The sequence below is a fragment of the Pezoporus flaviventris genome, unplaced genomic scaffold (genome assembly GCF_033815535.1).
Source record: "Pezoporus flaviventris isolate CSIRO_AGI_PZ_B2104156 unplaced genomic scaffold, CSIRO_AGI_Pfla_v1 ptg000045l, whole genome shotgun sequence".
NCBI classification, from domain to species: domain Eukaryota; kingdom Metazoa; phylum Chordata; class Aves; order Psittaciformes; family Psittacidae; genus Pezoporus; species Pezoporus flaviventris.
In genome coordinates this window covers 20,031,910-20,053,346 of record NW_026892593.1, presented here as the reverse complement: position 1 = coordinate 20,053,346, position 21,437 = coordinate 20,031,910, and the positions used below count along the sequence as shown (strand labels likewise).

Sequence of the window (21,437 nt, the reverse complement as noted above, 5' to 3'; positions counted from 1 at the left end):
AACATCAGCATTTTGTGCCTTCTCTTCCGCAGAAATGCGGTGAAATCACTGCAGACGTATCGGTTCCCCCTCCTGCAGCCCCGCTCTGTCTCGCCGGCCGTCCGCCAGCGCCCTTCGCAGCCTCTCGCAGCGTTTCCCCGAGGGGAGGGGCAGCCCGGCAGCGGGGCTGGCGAGCAGCGGCACCGGGCCTGGCGGGGCACAGCGGTGCGGTGCGGAGCCCCTGAGCTCCTCCGCGCCCCGCCCCGCCCCGGCCCGCCCCGGTCTCGGGCGGCCAATGCGCGTTCGGGGGAGGCAGAGCCGGGGAGAACATCGAACCCAACTTTCTCACCTTGAAGGGCATCACGAGCTCCCAATGCTTTCCCTCCAGCTGCCCTCCCCTCCAGCCCGTTCTCTCTGGCAGGGCCCTCCGACGGCCCGGGCTTCCCCCGACGGCTGCAGCCTGCCCCGCGTGGAGAAGTGCTCCGAGTAGGGGTACTCCACCGGCAACGGTCCTGCTCGGTCCCTGCTGCCCGGGGAGCCGGCGGCGGGCAGCGGCAGCGCAGCGGGCCTCGATGCGGCGGTCATGGGGCGAGGGGCAGATATCGGAGCGCTGCTGCTCCTGGCAGCGATGCTGATCTCCCTCTGCCCTGCCGCCGCCGGCGGCACCTGGATGTGAGTAGCTGGGCGCGGGATGGGGTGGCTGCGCGGAGCCCGTCCGTCCCTTCGGGGCCCGAAGCTGACGAGGGGGCTGCTTCTGCAGGTGGCTGGGCATCGCCGCCGCCGGCGGGCAGGAGAAGCCGGGCTGCGCCAGCCCGCCGCTGAGCCTCCGGCAGCAGGAGCTGTGCAAGCAGAGGCCGGAGCTGGTGCCCGCCATCCGGGAGGGAGCGCGCCTGGGCCTCCAGGAGTGCCGCAGCCAGTTCCGACACGAGCGCTGGGACTGCCGTCCACCACCCAACGCCCGCCGAGGACCCGCCGCCACCGCTGCCGCCTTCGGGCACCAGCTCAGCAGCGGTGAGTGTCTGCCCTGCCGGGGCCACGGGGCCGCAGGTGCCGGCGGGGACCGGGCTCCGGCGGGGCGGACGCAGGGACCGGGCGTGGTAGTGGGAGGTTGCCGCATCCTCCCCGGGAACCTGACACAGGTACACGACGCGCAAGGAGCAGACACAGCCTACCATCGCATTTCCAAAATCGTTGTTCCTCATTGCAATTTTGCTTAATAGGTCCGAGGATGACAGCGCCTTTAACTAGATCTACTTAACTGTGTTGAAATGTTATTCTTAGACTGATGTCGGCTTTATCCCCTTATGTCATAATTACTCAATGAGTGGGGTAATGACACATAGTATTTCGAAAAAGTCACTTCATTGCAGGTAAAAATCTGCTCACAGCACTGTATGCAATGTGAATTACTTTAAAATGTGCTCAATTAGGTGGTATTGCTCGGCATAGCAAGACCAGAGCTGCTCGAAAGCACTGGAGCTAATGATGAAATTGCTGAAACTTACACTGAAATTGGGACACTTTGTATCAGGTGGCAGGTCTTGATCCTGCAAGTTTGTTTTGAGCACTCTGCTTGATGATTTTGGTGCAGGCATTGATGTGAACTGAACTATTTTACTACTTCATTTTGTATTTGTACAGTCTTCACTTTATGCTGCAACAGTGGAAAAAATCAAACATTAACTACAAAAATGTAAAATGTGCAATAAAAAATGATGCATACTCCAAAAAATAAGTAAATAAAAAAATAAACAAAACAACCAAAAAAAAAAGCAGGGAGCAGTTTACCCTACTGCATGTAGTCATACATGCTGTATGTCAGTCCTTATGTCCAGTGGGAAAGACTATTCCTGCAGACCCATAAATAAGCAGCACTACTAACCCACAAACTGTCACTAGTATGTCCTGTTGAAGCATTTTATGAGGTTGCCAGCACCACCGATTAATATGAACAGGAGAAACAAAGAGGAACTTTTCTGCCTGTGAGCAGAAACTTGGGAGACCGGAAATAGCGCATTGTTTTTACAGCAGTGAAAATTAGTACAGTGAAATTTCAGTTACATTTAATGGCCAGTCATTGATTTTCAGGTTGCTTAGAGAGTATACATCTTGCTTAACACGTTTACAGAGCTGCGCTGCAGTATCTCAGAAGTCTCAGAGCTTAAGAGACCCAGGCAGGTCCCTCCATGATTCTTCTGAGATATAGCCTAACAGTTAAAGGTTTTTTAAACTGCTGTCTTTCCCATGGGCAGCTTATTCTAGGAAAAGCACATGGCCTAATTATCCTTGTGCCATTCTGATTTCTGTCTTGTTTAAGGTTTTTAGTGCTGTTTGCAACCTTTATAAATGAGAACCTCGATATTTACTAAACTTAGCATGAGGTAAGTTCTGGCCCTATACCAAAGTAACCTGGGATTGTGACAGCTTCAAGCTCCTCCTCTGAGGTCTGAACTAACTTTTTCTTCTTCAAATGAATGTGAATATTGAAAAGCAGTTTGGAGAGTAATGGGGTTGGGGGTATGGTTCGTTTGGGGGTTGATATTTTTTTATTATCATTATTAAAAGCAAATTGGCTTGAAATTTTCTGTGGTGAATAAAGTTCCAAACCAGATTTAGAGAGGAGTTACCAAAAATTGCATGGTGCAAGCAGCCAGAAACAGCATCATTAATAGCACGGTCACGCTAAGAGGCCTTGAAGTCTTTTTTGGATGTGAATATCCACTGCTTTAAAGAAGTTAACTCTACAGACCAAGCTGTGATGGCTTTAAACTTGTAACTGTTCCCTTGTAATAACAGTCTGGCTTGTAAAATGGCTTTCTAGAGCTCTGCTATGGAGGTAATCAAAGGGAGCGATGAAGTAACATGCCCGCACGTTGGTTTATAGGCACGAAGGAGACCGCGTTCATATCAGCAGTGACATCGGCGGGCCTCGTGCATTCGGTGACGCGGTCGTGCAGCGCAGGAAACGTGACTGAGTGTTCCTGTGACACGAGCCTGCGGCACGGCGGCTCGGCCATCGAGGGCTGGCACTGGGGCGGCTGCTCCGACGACATCCACTATGGAATGTCATTCAGCAGAAAGTTCCTGGACATGCCCATCAAAAACATAACGGGCAGGAGCGGGCTGGTGGCGATGAACCTGCACAACAACGAGGCTGGGAGGCAGGTATGTGTCACTGTTCAGAAATGGCAGCAATTCCTTGTTCACCTTCATTGACAAAATGGCATCAATCAAAAAAAGCTTGTCCCTGACTGCAGGTACAAATGGGGCCAGTGGCAAGAACAGCACTAAAGTCACCAATGCAAACATGTACAAAGTTGGAATCAGAGCTGGTTTTAACCAGATAACTAAACTCCACAAGTAAAAATTAAATCCACAAAGTAAGGACCGCATCCAGAGTGCTAATCAGAGTTATCTTAAGTAGATATTTGATATTCTGTAACAAACTTGAAATGTTATCAGCGTAATACATTAGGAGCTTTGTCACTGATTATTCCATTATTATCATGGCCTGCATTTTTAATTCAGTATTTAATTTAATACTGAATGAGCAGGCAGACTGGACATGAGGCATCATTACCCATCCACAGTCTCGGGACTGTGCCTGAGATTAGAAGTCTAAAACCATTCAGAAGAAATCAAGAGTTAACCTTTTCTTTTAAAAGGTTGGATGGAAATGACATCTCTGTTTTAAAAAAGCCCATTGGTTAGGGCATTTATCAGAGAAGTGAGAGGAGACTGGCTTCAGATAGCTCTTCTTCAGCCCAAAGGACTTCAAAACCATGCTTCCAGAGGAAATGTGTGTGTATGTGTGTGACACTGGGTTCTTCTGTCCTGGTTTGCAAACAGCAATGAATGGGAGCAGAAACAGCCAGTATATGAGTCTGTAAACTGGTGCCTGGGGCTTACATCTGAAATAGCAGAGACTTGGATGCTGGTTCTTGCTTTAAAACCACTTTCTCTGCTTTACCTTGGAGTTTTTAACTTCATGTTTAATGGGTCTCTCTGGCCCCATTATACTTTAAATCTGTTCTGCTCAGTGACACAGCTGTAATGAAAGAAAAGACACCCTCTGGTTTTGACTACATATATTGATGGACTCCATTGTAACTCAGTAATTTCCTGTAGCCAAAAGCAGCATCAGTGGGTTTTACTGAAACTAACTGCTCTATCTGCCATAGATGGGGAAGAACCATGGTGATATTGTTGCAAAGTATTCTAATTTAAACTAATTTTTATAGTTTACAAGGTTATATATGTTATTTAATATAATTAAGTTGGAAAACCAGAAAATCTGTCAGGGACATAGGCCCTTTTTAAGACTGAAATACAAGAAGCAAACTTTGAACCTAAGTAAACTGAGAACAGTTACTGTGAGTCTAATTTGATGTCAGTAAGCTAAATCATTTCCAAGGAAAGGTGGTTGGTATTGTGTTCTAGAGAATGTTGATAAGAGGCAGAAGATTAAGCGGTTATTCTTTAGGGAAAGAGCAAAGGGTAATTAATCACATTTGTAGAGAGAGTTAGGCTGTGTGGAGACCTCATAGAACTCTTCCAATATCTGAAGGGGGCCTACAGGGATACCGGAGAGGGACTTTTCATCAGGGACTGTAGCGATACGACAAGGGGGAATGGGTTTAAACTTAAACAGGGGAAGTTCAGGTTAGATATAAGGAAGAAGTTCTTTACTGTGAGGGTGGTGAGGCACTGGAATGGGTTGTCCAAAGAAGTGGCAGTGTTCAAGACCAGGTTGGAGGGAGCCTTGGGCAGCATGGTCTAGTTTGAGGCATCCCTGCCCATGGCAGGGGTCTTGGAACTTGATGATCTCAAAGTCTTTTCCAACCATAACTATTTTATGATTCTATAGTTAACCCAGCACCTCCTGCAAGCCTGAAAGGCCAGAAGACACTTATTTCACTGATTTTGCTTCAATGGTGTATTTGTTGCTCGTTACCTTGGAAGAAAATACACAGAGTATTTAGTCAGCTTCCGTGCATAAATATTTTGTAACTTAATGGCAAACTGTAGGATAAAGCAAATATTTTTGACTGCTGTCCAGAGTGAAAGAGAATGTTTATTGTTGGTACTTGGAATTTCTAACAGCAATATCAGCTGAAGTAAGTTTAGAGAACTCTTCTGTAGCTCCAAAATCCTTAACTAGGAGATATTGGAAAATGCTGACCTTCACGTTTGAGAGCTTACAAGAAGGATGTTTTGCAATATATTTTGGTATGTTATGACCTTTTGTAATAAATACTATCGTGTTCCTGGTTCTGTGTCTTGCAAGAGCAGTCTTCCATGCAAAATACTTCCCTGTTTGTTTGGAGTTACTAATGGAACTAGTATGTGCAGAATTCTCTTGCTACTTTCCCATTTCTGTACAAAATGCTATTTCTACATCTCTTAGTTAAATCCAAAATATATACACTTTGAAACAGTAAAAATCCTTTTACTGAGTTATCCACTGTTTAGGATGCTAACCTGAACCTCAGAAGGTTGCAGTTTCAGTTGTTATTCTGCCACAAGATAAATGTTCATCTTTTAGCACTGCAATGTTCAGTGTACATTGATGTGCATATGTGAGTTGTGCAACCCTGCTCCTTACATAAAGGTATAAAGGCGAGTCAGGCACTACGGTTTGACTTTTATTGTAGTAGTATTTTTTTACTGATGGAAGAATTCTGCTTAGTTTTCCAGTTGTGGAAACCTATTTGATCTGCAGGGCTTGTGTTCTCACACTGACATAGATTGGTTCATCAGAGAGTTTTACTTGTGGGTTGGTAACAGACCTACCAGCTGTCTGCAACCATTTCTTAAGTGCTGTACCTCCAGCAGGACATGTGCTTGTCTTCATGAATAGTCCTATTAGTTCTGCCAGTGGGTTAAATTAGGCTGTTTGATTATAGGCATTGGCTCCCATTGCAAAACAAGTACTATCAATCAGCCCCTGTCTCACAGCTGAGTACACTGCCTACAAACAGAGAGCTTGGCTTGAAGATACTAAGCATTAATTGGCATTAAGGGGTATACAAATTGTAATCCTAGTGACCCTCCTTCACTGCAGACCACTCTCAGTTCCACACTGGTCATTTCTCACAAGCAGTCAGTTTCAGGATCCACCCGAGAGAACCGAAAACCTGTCCCATCTTGCACAGGACACATCTATCCACCACGTTTCTGTGAGTAACAGTACTTCTTTGAAATTCTCTATGAAATTCTATTCCTTAGGGAGAATCCTCTCACAATTTCATAAATAACTGAAAAGATTTATCATGTCAATCTAAAGGTGTGACACTGAGCACCGTTTGTGGAGTCAGTCTGGAAGTCACACTCCCAGTAATTCTGTGCATCCCAGTAACTGTGCATCGCTGTAACTGCACTGCTGAGACACAGGTGTGTGCTCAGCCATGTCCCACCAGAAGGCTGCCTTGACTCTGTAGGCACCATCTTAGGTTTGCTTGCAAGAAAACAGTTAGAGAAGATTCCTAGTACCTGAATTTTGCTAGATGTGCAACTATAGGGGTTTGTTCATTAAAGCTTTCATGGCAGCCTGAGATCCAGTGGCATGTTTTTTCATCAGTCAAAGCAAGATGTCAGCTCCCTGTGCTGGCAGTAGAGGCAACCCAAAATATGTTGGAGTCCAATCAGAAAACTTGCCTATCCTAGCAGCTGGGAAGCAACAGGCTGGGGTCATGCACAATTCTGATGACACCACAAATCATTCTAAAACAGTGCATCAAAGCAGTCATCTGATCACCCATCACTGCTAATATATGCTGTGTTTTTAATGATATGTTTTGATATCAACCTGAGACTCCAACATCCGTTTCTGCTCCTGTTTATAAACTGCTGGACTACTTGCCTACATGGAAGTAACTCACCCTTAGCACCTAGCAGACATGTCCAGGGCTTCCCAGACAATTTCTGGATCGTTCTGCCTCATCCATATTTTACTATGCGTGATTCTATCAGACTTGGAATTACACTTCTTTTCTCAAACCAAACTGTATATTTTTCCCCTGTTGTTTCTTCCCTAATTAGAACCATCATACTGCAGTGAAAGCAAGGATTATAACTGTAATCTTATAAATCCTATAGTACAATGTGATTTCAGATGAAGAGATTCTAGTTAGTTGCCTTTGTATAAATAACTAATTGTTAGAAATTGGAAAATACTATTAAATCCCTTCTGGTTTTAGATCATGTGTAAAATTTATGGTTTGGTATCATGTTTGTCTTTTCCTTGACATTTTATTAGATTATCTGTGTTCTAACAAAGACTTTCTATCCTTGGATCTCAAATTCTTGTCTGCCTCAGTCACTGTCAGTCTTAGTGACATATTCTGACTACCCAGTGATTTCCTTATTGATAGATTTGTGAGATTATTGATAGATACTTGAGATACAAGCACAAGGTCAAGTCTGTCCATTAAACAGTTAACTAACCTGGGAAAGAGAGAAGATAGGTATCTAAAAGAATTACAGCCAGTTGATTCGCCACTGAAAAAATCTGTGTGTGCTCTGAGGTGAGGGTCTGCTTTTTTTCAATGTTCTTATGTGTCTTCCAGGATAGGGAAAAATCTCCAATCCCAAAAGAAATCTACAGCATCTGGAAATATCATCTCCTGTACTGGTGTATCACTTCACCAGGCTGAGTTTGCAAAGGCTAGTGGCTGTTCTAGGTCAGGGCATACACCTGTTCTTTGTTGATAATGGTTCTTTGAGTACCTTGTTTGCCTTCTGTAGTAACCTCTACCAACAAATAGGTCCTATTCACTCACCAAAGAAAGATGTGACTGTAAGCACTTTGGTCATGTGCGGTTTTAATAACGTTTGTAGAGTTATATGCAAATACCAACTTGGGCTTGTGTCAATATCTTTGGGGCAGAACATGTCAGGAGGCCTTGACTACCACTGAAATCAATGGATTTGACCACACTGGACTCATCCCAAACTTCAGAGACCACATTCCCAATGATGAAAAGTGACAGTTTAACACACAAGGTAGAAACTGCTCATTTTATGTGCTCCATGCCCTGACTAGCTCTGAAACTTTTGCATTTGTGCTGCCTGAGCTACAAATAAGCAGCCTGGCTTGAGTTTATTTCTGGTCCTGAATAAGGTCAGTAGAACTCAGTAGGATTTCAGGGTTCTGATCTCACTGCAGAATCAAGACTTAGGAACAGGCAAATGAAACTACTTTCTCAGAGGAAAACAGAGGAAGGTCTTAGGTAGATTCGTCTTCTGCTCTTTTCCTTCCCTAAGACAGTTTGTCAAAGACAGAGACTGACCTCAGTTAATGTTTGTGGGGACTGTGGGGTAATGAAGGTTTAGGGTGAAGTTTAATAAACATCATGAAGTTGGAGGGGAAGGGGTGGTGTCTTCCCCATTTTCTGGGAAATACTTGCTCCTCCACAGAAGAATAATTTTAATCTGCATTGGCCTTTCTGCATGAAGAGTTTCAAGATAGAATTATTATAAGTTAATTTAAAATTCACACTTTCTATTACATTTCCCAATTGCCTCAATTGTGGAGATTAAATATGGGTTGGGGGGATGGGGAGAGTTGGAAATGTTAGTAAAATGGAAGATGATAACACAGGCTTTCCACACCGTTAACCAATGGCTCATATGAGTCTATAGGATGGCTCCAGAGAGTATGTTAATGGAAAGGTAAAACAAAGTGAAAATTATGATACCTTGTCCTTGTGCTGTATCTGAGCAAGCAACAGTTTTTCTGTGTTCTTTTACAGACTCTAATGTGAGATGTGTCACAAGCCTATATGAATAATGTTATGACTATTAGATATCCTATAAGGAAGTATACTGATTGTCTGCTGACTGTTTGAGTTGCAGTTCCAGATAAAGAAAGTTACTGCTTGTTTACAGATTCCAGTTCTTTGAGGCTGGGTCTTCTATAAACTGAGCCAAAATTATTCTGTGTAGCAAAAGCTCAACACAAGCTGCAGATTCCCAGTTACTGTTCGGCCCAGTGCTTACTTTTGTTTGGGCATGGAAAAATAGCCCATGTCAGGATATTTTAATGTTGGTAATAACCGTGAATATCTTGCTAAAACACTGGAAGTTATGAAAGTAGTATGAATGAATAATAGTATTATGATACTATGATATTATGACTACTATTGTCTACTTATGATATTATGACTACTATTATGATAGTAGTATGAATATCAAATGGTGTTAAATAGAGCTATTATTCAACTGGAAACACTAGAAACCCATGGTAGTACTAGTATGCTTATATTACAAGATCAGGACTTCATCCTGTAAGTGAGAAGCATCTGAGATTTACTCCAGAATACCGAGTTCAGGACACCTCTGCTGCACTATAGTGGCTCCTTTGACACACTTCCTATGGAGCTCAGAGATGTGGGCATTCTCCTGCTATTCCAACACAGGTCTGCCCTGAGGAGCCTGCAGTCTGTATGCTGCACTGCTTTGGATGCTGAGCCACACTGGTTACACACTTGTGCAACCTCAAGACATTCCCCTGACCTTAGTTGCATACTGTGTTGTGAATGTTTAGTGATCTTGATTGTAGCTTCAAGGCACCCTTAAGAGATGGCATAGAAGTGCCCAGTAAATGTTTTCCAACATAGGAACAGTGCCGTTACCTGCCCTATCCCTGCTCTCCCTCCTACTATTCCCTGTAAGGGCTGTTTGCATTCCAGCAGTGGGAGGAGTGACACAGGATGTGTCGCTTCAGCTATTTCGGAGCCTCCGGAATGAAAAGCCAGCCAGAAATACAAGCTTTTCTTATTATGATTTGGTATTGCTATGTAATTGCCATTGCAAAGTGCAAATGTAGATCACTTCTGAAGACCAGGCTTCTCATAGTGGGGGTTTGGAGTTGGAAACCTGATTTCTAACATGTATCCTCCTGTGTTCTGGCTTCTCCACTACTGAAATGGCAATGGCAGCTGTAATACTTTGAGACCTCTGTGTTACTGATGTCAGGCAGTATTCCTAATGAACAAAGGACCACATCCAAATGTCGTTCTCTGCTTTGCTTTCAGGCTGTAGCGAAGCTGATGTCAGTGGATTGCCGTTGTCATGGTGTTTCTGGGTCCTGTGCTGTGAAAACTTGTTGGAAAACAATGTCCTCCTTTGAAAAGATTGGCCGTTTTTTAAAGGATAAGTATGAAAACAGCATACAAATATCAGACAGACTGAAAAAAAAGCTACGCAGGAAAGAGAAAAGCCAACGAAAAATACCAATTGGGAAAGAAGACCTGCTGTATGTGAACAAATCACCCAACTATTGTGTTGAAGACCAAAAACTGGGGATCCCTGGAACTCAGGGAAGGGAATGTAACCGCACCTCGGAGGGACCTGACGGCTGCAACCTCCTCTGCTGTGGGCGCGGGTACAACACCCATGTTGTCAGGCATGTGGAGAGGTGTGAGTGCAAGTTTGTGTGGTGCTGCTACGTGCGCTGCCGGAGATGCGAGACCATGACCGATGTACACACCTGCAAATAAGTACAGAGTACACACCAACCATCCTGCACTGCTTGGTACACACAGCTGCCACACGGGCAGTAATTACTCTTGCCATGTGGAATTGCAGGAGGATCAGCCTCAGGGGGAATGGGTATTACCAAACAACGGGTAGCCCAAGCATTTGGTGTATGCAGAGCAACAAAGCGAACAGCAGCCTGCACACAGGTACAGCTAAAACAACAAAAAAGGACTCCTGATGACACATTTGAACATGTAACTCCACAAACACGGACAGACACTGAACTTTCCAAGTTTTTAATAGCCACAATGTCCTGAAGATCCATGTAGTCAGTAGGTACAGTGGAGAAAACTCAAGATCTCATTAGTCAGAAACTGAAGAGTAGGAGGGTGTGTAAGATACATGTGTACGTCAGATATGAACATTAGATATAATCCTTATGTCTGTATTTTTAAAACTGGGGCTAGATGGACCCACTAGATGGTTCATTTCTGCAGGCTTTAGAGAGAAAAAGCAAAGATAGGGCAAATGTTCTGCTGTTGACCATAAAACCTTTGCTTTGCAACTGTTCAGAAAGCTGTCTTCTGCATAATATGCAGGAAACCATCTGGCATTGGGAAACATGCATGACTGCCAAGAGCCAGGCACTGCCTGGGTAGAGGAGGAAGGTCCACCAGTGTGGAGCAAGCTGTGTCCAGAGTAGACGGGCTGGCGCAGAGCTTGAGGAACATTGATGGTGTGCCTTGGGATTTTTCATAGGTTGTCTTTCAAACGGACAAAGGATAGGTCTGAGGAGGGCCAGAAATGCAGTTTGGTATTTAAAGGAAATAAAATCCTTTGCAGGCATTTCCTCAGTATCTGAACACACCATTTGCAAGTCAGTTGGTCGATGCCCGCTGTTGGACTATGCAACAACCTGCCATGTTCAACCATCTCACTGGTGGTTCGCCGTCATCTTCATAAATAACCATGTGAGATTCAGCCCAAAGAAATCTGCCATAAAGTGGAATGGTTTTCTAAGCATTACTTTCTGTTATAGGACTCAATGCTAGAGCTTCTTGTTAGTCTGCACCCTAAGTAAGTTCAATGCACAATGTATTTCACGGATTGACTCACACCACTAAAATACTTAAACTGTCATTGATAACATTTTCTCCACTTCCATATGTTGTCTCAACTTCATTTTACAGCTGTGAAAGGTTGTTTATGTTTATACAGTGATTTAATGCCAGGTTTAAAAAGCACCATGTGAAAGGGTTTCTGTTGTTTAAATGTGCAAAGACCTATTTTTGATAAGACAAGAAAGTTTATATTTTGTAAATATTTAAATTATGCAAGTTATGTAAAAGGTTTCCAAAACTAATGTGATAAGACTACGGCCTTTGACATTTGTTGGTTAGATATTTGTTACTATTATAGTAGCCTTTAAGTGATTTTTAATTGCATGTGCAAGGGGGAGATTAGTCAGCAAATTATGAAAATGTTCTCTTTTCTTACCATCAGGGTGGTTATAATTATTGTAGTTAATGCACACTGATGAGAAACACTTACTATGACTTTCTAAATGATCAGTTAATACTCTGTATACTGTTTTTATTAATTTAAATCCATTTTACAAACAGTGAAATCCCAACTCTAGTAGTAAGTGCAGAACTCCCACTGACATCAGGGGGACTTGCAAGGGTCTACAGTCCCTGAGCTTTTTCTACACTAACAGTTCTTAGAAAGAAATCATCTCAGACGTCTTAGTTGAGGCTTTCAAAGTTGCTTTGGGGAATTAATTTCCTAATTGTCAATTATTTTCCTATGAAAGATGGTGACCAGATTCCCTTTCACTCTTTAATGGATGTGTAGGTCAGGAAGAAGCAAACAAAATCTTCAGCGTTGTGATAACTTCATTGCCTTATGTGGAGTGCCTTAGGAATATCAGGTCAGCAACCAAAAGTTCTTTATTTGCTCGTTCTCTTTGGACCTTTCCCCCGCCACATTTGGCCAGTCTGTCTCCATTGACCTAGCCCGATAGATAATTATGCTGAAGACACAAAACCTGCTCTCTGTGAGAAGGGTGCTCAGTGTGCCAGTTGTTGTCACAGGAAGATTTAACACCCTCCCTGTGAAAACTTAGATGGGGAGGACACACCCTGGCAGAAGACCTTGAAGAAATTTATGAGCAGAGGCTGTTCCCATCTCCCATCAATGAAAATAAACCCAGAGGCTGTGCCACAGCTCCTCTTAGCAGAATGGATGGGACATGTTCCTGGTCACTAGTGATATGGAGGTGTTGTAGAGACCACCTTTCACTCTTTCTGAATCTGCCTTACATCAAATTGCTGGCAGAGGTAAGTGCCTCCCTGCCCTATGTGAGACTGCTCCTAGAAGTACGTCCATTGCGTTCAGCGTGGAGGTCTCCACCATTTTGTTGTACGGAGCTCCAGCAGGAACCAGCCACTAGGAGTTAAGTGTGGAGACCAAGATCTTCTCTTGAACCTGCCTCAATGTGTATCTCAATACAACCTTAGCTTTTACCAGATCTAAAGGTTCTCCCATGCCTCACCTGTAAAGTAAGGAAAATTGCCAGTGTACTTCTTGGTATTCCTTAACTTCTGGCAGGGTAAGAAATGGGGAGAAAATGGTCCTGGACTCCTGGGCCTAAGGTCAGCTTCAGGGATTCGCCCAGAAGGAAAAACTCAGCAGGCTGTTTCTGTGGGTTTGAAGGGGAGACACGGGAGCTGTGAAGCAGCCAATGCAGTCAGGATGTCCCTTGCCTACTTGGCTATCCAGTTTTTTGGTGCTGCATTATTTTTGAGATGTCATCTACTTAAAAAAAGAAAATCTTTTCGTTCATGAATGTTGTAAATAAAAGACTTTTTTCCTGGTTTGTGGGGGGAAGAGTTTATTTTTTTAAAGGATGACAAAAGACAATGAAGAGAAGTGGCAACCCACCAAGTTTATGAAAGCTACTATGACTGAGGAACAAGGTAATGGGTTAGACCTTCACTGGCAGCAGCAGGAGGAGCTGAAGAAAGCTATTTCGTGGGAGGTGGCATTACCCTTTCTGCACTGAAGGCAGAGCACTGGTGAGAGCAAATGCATGTGGTGTGAGAGGGTGGTGGTAGCTCTTCTGCTGCACTAATGTCAAGGGTTTGCAAGGGGAAGAAGAAGCAAAGCTGAGTGCACTGCGGAGACTGGAGCATGAGCCCCTCTCTTTACCTGTCACAGCTGAAATTGATGCTTGCTCTAAGTCACATCCATACAAACTAGTTCTGGATAGGCAGCATCTGTAAAAGCAATTCTGGATGGGATCAGGATATGAACATATTTTTGTAGTAGCATCACAAGGATAAAGAAATTAGCTGATATCTATTGCAGTATTTATTCCACTCTGGAAAAGCTTTCCTTGGGTGAGAACGAGATGGAGAACCATCTGTAAGACAGCATGTGTCTGCTTTCAAAAAGGAGCCTATATATGACATACGTGGTTCAGCTACTTTCGTGGGCATATGGCACTAGGATGAATTTCAATCAGTTTAATAGGGTGGATCTTTTTTCACCCTTTTAAAACAGCCTTATAATACTCTTGTATAGCTTTGCAATAATACATCCTTTCTGTTTAAACATAGCCATGTGTGTGCTTATTTGAGCAAGTGAGACCAGAAAAAAATGGAAAGAAATCCACAGTTTGAGTGGGAGAGAGGTCTTGTCCCAGTCCCGTTCCCTCACACTGCCCTTTTATGCACAAAGCAGCAGTTTGTGAAAAGTAGCAAACCCATGAAAAATGCCACAAGTTTACTTTTTGAAGAAAGGATAATTGTAACCTCTTCTGAAAGTGAAAATGATGTATGCTATTTTGAAAACAGAAATATATGTGCACTGGCTGCATTTTTTAAGAGCAAAGCTGTGTTGTTGACCGAAGTGCTGACATACTGAGAGGAGTTACTGCAGAAATACAGCTGGTCAGTTTATCGACATGCCAGTTTATCTGTGCGTGCATCAGCCCCTGAAGAACACCATTTTGTCCCTGCCTGTTGGAGATCCGTTGTCAAAGGATGTGTACTAAACGGATGTGTAGCCTCCAGTACTCTCAAAATGCCTCGGTGCTGGGCAGCACTTTTTGATGAATGACAACTATGTGAAACGTATGTGTAAGGTAAACAGCAACAATTAGCACTGGTCACTCAGAGGAAATGATGTTAAAAGGATATCCCTGGCTGAGGTTTCTGACAGAGCTGAGGCGCCTGATTTCAGTGAAGGATGAGGTTTCACAAGACAAAAATTTTGACTTTAGGGCAGTTCCTCGTAGGTCAAAACCATCAAGGCTGAGTTACGTACAGTGCTGAACCTACGCCAAATCATGCTGCCCCAAAGTTATTAAAAACATATAAAAGGATCATCTCACCGTGGCAGTGTCATGCCAAATGAGGCACTGTTTGTCTCAGCCCTCTAACTTATGGTAGCTATCACACAGGGTGGAATATCAGCAAGTATTAAAATGGAAAAAATGTTATTATTTGTTCTAGATGGCCTGTCAAAAATGCTAATTGTGAATCCTCTCCTGACGGGATCCCATCTCTGCTGCCAGGTGACCTGGAATGCCCAGATCCAGCTGCAATAGTAATGGTGAATGAGGTATCATGTCTTTATTTTTCCTTTCATGCAAGCATTTGCAATAGCAGTTTTTAGGAATTTACGCACTTTCACAATTTTTACGGTTAGCGGATCAGCACAGGCACAGGCAGACAATAGCTAACAGTACCTCACTGAGAATCAGGGCTTCACACCCATACGTCCAATGAGCATTCCCAAGGAGGGCGGCAGTATTAGCAGTATTCTGACTCTAAATGGGAAGCTGGGAAGAAATGACTTGCTCAAAGGCACTTGCAAAAGCAGTGGCAGACCTAGGCTGAAATAAAATTATAACAGCCAGGTCTCCTGATGGTCAGCCTAGTGCTTTGGCTACCTGGTCACCTGCATTTGTTTCTCAGACCACACAGATTTGAAAACTGTGATTGACTAGTTAGGACAATCCAAGTCGTGACTACTGGGCAAGTCCTGCTGTGGAGCCCATCAGAGTTTTTCAAGGACAGGCAAAGACTAAAATAATCAGTTGACTACAGTTCAATTTCCTAAACATGGGCTCCTGTTGTCTCTATTTCTGGGAGTCAAACATGCTTTTTTTACCACACACACCAATGATAAATTCATCCTGAAGGGTATATACTGCCTGTGAACTCCACATTAATGCTGCAGGTAATTACTGCTAAAATACCCGTGCCCGTCCCAGAGTCTGCTGTTACACTGAATTGACAATTGTGTAATTCCACAGGCAGGTCTGTTAAATAACTAATGGTTTACTCAGTGGAGAATCAATTGGGAATTAATCCTCTATGGCTGCTGTATCAACTCTGTACCAGCACTAAAAGTACAATGGCAGATAGGAACACGAGACCGCAACTTTTTTCCCAGCTAGCAAATAACACTGACTGGTGATCCCTCTGGCTGAGGCTGGAATCTGGATGACAGGGCTGACTGTAAATGGATGACCTTCAGTGGAGGTGAGCTATCACTTCGTTTGCACAGCAAAGAGATGTAACAAATAAAGTGTCTAGGAGAGTTAAGGCAGACACACACATGGAGTTCAGATGCACTAACTGAACTGAAGAAAGAGAGGGTCAGTACAACATAGGGCCACATGCCTTGTGAATCCTTCTGCTGAACCTGAGCCTGTGGGCGTGAGTACAGTTCCTCACAGGCTAGAAGATGAGGGCCCATCTCAGGGTTTGGCCATTTCATTTTCCTCTCAGCCTGGCTCTGTTTATGACTAAACAGTGTAATTTTAAATGAGATGCTCTTTTTCCTTGCTACTTCAGGGAAATCCTGTTGTTTTTTTTTTCTTTTTTCTTTTGTTTTTTATCTTTATGTGTGCATCAGGCAGGATGAGCAATTAAAATGCTGAAATTTCTGATTGGGTAAGATTTCTACAGTCATTTTCCCCTAAGCCCTGACAATCTGTGTTTGTGGAACAGAGTGAAACCCATTTCACAAGCATTTCTGTTTTCTATAGGAAAAAGCTTGACACTCTACTAGAGGTTAAAACCAGACTGCAGTGTTACTTATGTGGATGATGATTTATTCCCTGTGCTGAAAGGTACATTGCGCCTCGTGTCATTAGCACAAAAGCAGCTAACAGCTGAAACAATGTCCCATTCTTTCGCATGGACCAATCTGCCCTATAATCTAAGAAATTAATTTGACACTCTATTGTGTCTCAGTATGTACTAAATAATATTTTGATGTTAAACATAATGAGGCTTTGGAGGACCTATATATCATTAGGAGAATCAGTGTGCAGAGGAACACAACAGCAAGACACTATTCAATTCCAGTTTCAGATGGGCTATTTGGGTTTTTAAATACAATTCTGGCTAGTCATTGATGATTATGCCACTGGGACAAACCCAGAAGTTACCTGAAACTTAGAGACATAAGTAAGTGCTTACGTTCTATACTTATTCTGGAGCTCTAGACAGCAGTGTCAGGCTGGTGGAGCGTGGGATGAGGCTCTCTACCCCCTGCCCTGAGAGCACAGGATTGACAGCAATCCTGACAGGACTGGTTTACAACATGGTTCACAGACACACTCCTCAAACTAATAGATTTGGCTCAGTTTGGAGCAGCAAACTGGCAATGGCAATAAGAACTCAGGGAGGTGACCAGGGGTAGAAACTCTGAGCTGTTTGTGCTGCCAGGGCCATACTATTATCCAACTATGGTTTCACACTTCATGTGCATTGAAAACTCCAGGTTTTTAACATAAACCAACAAAACCAGAACCCAAGCAGCATGAATGGACACTGTTTGACAGAAGTTCTGCAAACAAAGCAGCTAGTGAAATAAACCCATTTTAGGGATTTCCACGCAAGAGAACCAGGCAGAACCCAACTTTTGGGATTATTCAATACTACAATCACCTCCTGTAGAAGTTTTATGATTCCTCCAAATGTGCTAACATAGGAGCCTTCTCAGGAAAATAAGCAGGCCACGTACAAAAAGGATTGATACTGCAGGGCAGGCACATTTTCCATTGATCAGTGATTTTATGGCAGTACAACTGAAAGTAATATCTTTAAAAAGCCCTCCTTGCTTCTGGTCACTGAGGACTAAACTGCAATAAGGAAAGATAGAACAGTATTCTGCTAACACTGTATTTGGGATAATACAAGTTTAAGCACTTCAGTAACCATGTTGGGTTATTTGGGTTCAGTGGGTTTTGTTTTGCTTTTTTATTTGCTGATTGTCCGATAATTGCAATACTAAGAAATCACTCTGAACCTCTTGCATTGTAGTGCAAGATCAACAAGAGGAACAGAATTAACCAGCTACTTTGGGCTCCTCCAGCGATCAGAAAATTCCCAGAGGATGGAGAGATTTCTGTGCATTTTACACAGCAGACAATGTAGCTGGACTATTACAGTGCTCTATACTGATCCCTACCTCTCTCCATATATATTCTAAAGCCCTGAAAGTTTTCATTTGTATGTACTTTAAAGGATAACAAACATACAATGTTCATTTTATCTACTAATACACTACAAAATGTAACACAAGGTGTAGTTATATACACTGTATGTTAGGGCTAAGATATAAAAGCCAGAGATCAAGATATTATCCACCAAGTTTTCCAATGGGAAGGATGATTCAGCTGCCAACATCTGGAAACATGAGGCTGTGCTGATAAAGACAATGATGAAATATTTAAGGCTGAGAAAGATAATTAGTCAGAGAGGATTGCTGTGGGATTTGATAGGAAAAAACATTTGCAGACTACATTCCACAGAAGACAGCACTCCCTTCCACTGCCATCCATCAAGCTCAATGGGGAGACATGATTCTTTCTCATCTGGGAGTGCCTTTTTTCATGTCAGTGAGGTTGTAGCCATATCCTGCTACAGACACCACCCTAAGGAAGGAATAGAACTTTTTGAGGGAATGGGTGGTTACACATTATAGCTACTTAAAAGGGATATATGCAAGATTAAAGGCACTGTGTTGCATATTCGAGAAAGGAAAAGATAAGGGCAGAAAGAAGGCAAAAAACACCGGAGGAAAATCATCAATTTTTAACTTGAAAAAAAAAGTGATCCATCAGCAAAGATTTGGATGGTACATGAGACAACCTATCTAGATGAGTAGTTAAGCACAGGAAGAGATATTTGAGGAACCTGGTTTAACCTGAGACTGTGAGGGACACACAGGTCTTGTTTGTAAGGCTGAAAGTGCTGACTACAGGAGCAGCAAGGAGGAACTGAAAGTGGGTTTAAGCTAATACTAAGATAATGAGAATGTAATGAAACATCTCAAGTAGAGCACATTCTCATTTGCTATAGTTCACTTTTTCCCCTCCAAGGAGGTAGCAGCAGGAGATGGCTGAGACAAGATGCTTGTGCTGTTTTGGCACGTTGCTCAGAGGGCGAGAAGCTGAGTCCCTCATGTCCCTAATTCAGCCTCAGGAACCCCTGACACCTCATAGTAGCACTGGAACAGGCTGAGAGCTGTTCATGTACCTTCCTACTTTGGCCTCAAAGTTCCCATCCAGCCTTCCAGGTTTCTTATTCAATTTTCTTAGCCAGGCCCCTTGTATTAAGCTATGGAATAGCCTTAGCCTGGCCTTACAGACATAATGCTAAGCTGGATTTCATCAATAAAAAGTCCCATGCTTGGTAACCACCTTAGCTGTGACCCATCAGTTGAGGGAGGAAATAAAGCCCTTCCTACCCTTACACAGGTTAAGTCAGTCAACACTTAATGGTGGCAGTATTATTTTATTTCCCCTCCTGAAGCTATCCACCTGGCCTCTATTTATTAATACACTCATTCCTGAAAAACAGACTGCAGAAAATCCAAACAGTTTAGGAGACATTACATACACATCAAGCATTTAGTAGCCACGCCAATGTTAGAGGGAATTAAGTGCCGCAGTAAGATACCTGGAAAGCAAAACATGCTGAGAAAAAAGGAAGCCTTTTGCAAACTAGCAGCTGGTAAACTAAAGCTGTAAAAGGCTCTGCTGTTTCCAGAGGAACAGAAAATACAAAGTTTGATCATGAAAGATACTAGAAAAGATGCAGAGGGTATGAGGTAGAGGCTTCCGTCACCTTCTTTCTTAAAACTCCTTTTATCTATATAAAGCAACAGTAGTGGAGCAATCGAGAGCTGTGGTTTACAATGAAATTGTTTTCAGGTGGCTTGCATCCCAGCTAGGTGCTCCTTGGTGAAAATGAAGTTATACCCTTCTTGTGCCTTTCTCCCATTCTCACAACCACCTTTTTTGAGGTAAGCATCCCCCCGTCTTTATCTTTCATTCTCTCATTGCTCTGTTCTCAACAATCCTGCAGGATGCTGCAAATACTCTCGTCTTGCATGGGAAAATACACATCCTGGAACCTTGTCACACATGGGTACTTCCACATAAAGCTAACTACAAAATGCCTTCCATCTTTTCAACTGACTGCTTCCTAGGACCAGCTGTGGGAGAGATCAGGGAAGTCTGAAGAGTCAAATTAAATGCAGATAATCGGCAAGTCTCACTTCTGAAGAGTAAAGTTTACTTCAGCAGGGGGATATTGTGAGTAGCCTGCTCAAGGCATAAGAGAAGAGTTGGCATGACCGAATGCTGTGGCAAGTCAACAGACCATGATGATGAACTGGAGCAAGGAGAGCACATTGTACGCCCACTTCAGTGGAAGTTTTTTATTTTACTTGGAAAGTCTTATTAAATGTGACATGATAAAGCTGTGAGGGCATGGGTTTGAGAATAAGAGGAAGATTTCCATCAAAAACAAAAAAAAACAAACAAACCACAAGAATCAAATTATCTAAGAAGTCATGAAAATAATCCTACCAATTTATTGCTTAAAAATCTGTGTAAGTTTTGTGACTGTATACTTGTCACCCTCCAAGGGGGTGACAGGCATAATATATTTTACACTGGAGAAAAAAAAAAAAGGCACAAATTTAAAAGCTACAAGGGCTAAAAGAGGTCTGCCTTTAGTCTTATTCCCTCTCCATTTAATTTTGCAGAGGAAATGCAAAACTTTTGATGAAAGATGAAATATTCACTGGCACACAAAACTGGAAGAATGAAGGCAAGAACAGTCCACAGAAACTGGTAATGCAGACAAATGTGGGTTTTTCTCCCTTAAGTCTCTGCCAAGTAACTTCAAAATCTTGATACTATTCTGGATAGCAGCATAACCAATACTGGCATATACACCAAGCAAAACTGTATTTCTGTGACAATTCCAGGACTTGCACTGTTTTCCATAATAGCCTAGCATTATGAAATAGAAGTTATTTTCCAATTGATAACAAGAGGGGTTTACTGACAAAAGCAGATACATTGTTTTGACATGTCCACCTACACAAAGAACAGCTGAGATTTAACAAAAGGAGTTTCACTGTATAAGGTGCAGTTTATTGCTGTTCTACAATAAATTTGAGGGAAAACCACATTATTTAACAAGCTAAACATACAGAACTCTGAATCCAGTATTATTCAGGTATAACAGGTCATTTACTTGACTCACAAGGTAATTCCCAATATTGCTTGAAATTTTTAGTGCACAGAATTGTCTTGGAAGACCATCAACAACAGTATTTTGAAAGTCACTGCTCAACTCACACTGTAGGTTCCTCAAAAAATCTTTTGTGCCTTTTGCCCCACAGTACTAGCTAGAAATTTGTGTAGATTAAACCAGAACTTACAACATAATGCTCCAAGAGAGTACACCCAATTCTCTGCCAGCCCCTATTTCGTAACCAACACCATCAGTTGCATCACACTAACTGAGTTTCAGGAAAAGTTCAAGCTGGCCCTACTTAAAACACAAATTTCCAAAGCAAGCAGTATTCCCTCACAGCTGTGGTACAAGCTAAAGAATAAGGCCACTTCAACTTGGTCCGTATTTTCCATTAAAGAA

The 21,437-nt window shown here is 42.8% G+C and overlaps 1 protein-coding gene across 1 annotated transcript; it reads left to right on the top strand.

Moving 5' to 3' along the window:
• Window positions 1-322: 322 nt before the first annotated feature.
• On the top strand, window positions 323-13,341 carry WNT16 (Wnt family member 16). The gene is made up of 4 exons (XM_061467619.1): window positions 323-651; window positions 740-990; window positions 2,864-3,144; window positions 10,017-13,341. Exons 1-4 carry the CDS (start codon window positions 563-565, stop codon window positions 10,479-10,481), a joined length of 1,086 nt encoding a protein of 361 aa, XP_061323603.1. The 5' UTR covers window positions 323-562; the 3' UTR covers window positions 10,482-13,341.
• Window positions 13,342-21,437: the final 8,096 nt, after the last annotated feature.

What these genes read in the sequence shown, in the direction of transcription:
- WNT16 (XM_061467619.1), top strand. Translation starts at nt 563, where the DNA reads ATGGGGCGAGGGGCAGATATCGGAGCGCTGCTGCTCCTGGCAGCGATG. An exon ending in CGGGCACCAGCTCAGCAGCG is followed by an intron (nt 991 to 2,863) that starts GTGAGTGTCTGC and finishes GTTGGTTTATAG; the next exon opens with GCACGAAGGAGACCGCGTTC. An exon ending in ACAACGAGGCTGGGAGGCAG is followed by an intron (nt 3,145 to 10,016) that starts GTATGTGTCACT and finishes CTTTGCTTTCAG; the next exon opens with GCTGTAGCGAAGCTGATGTC.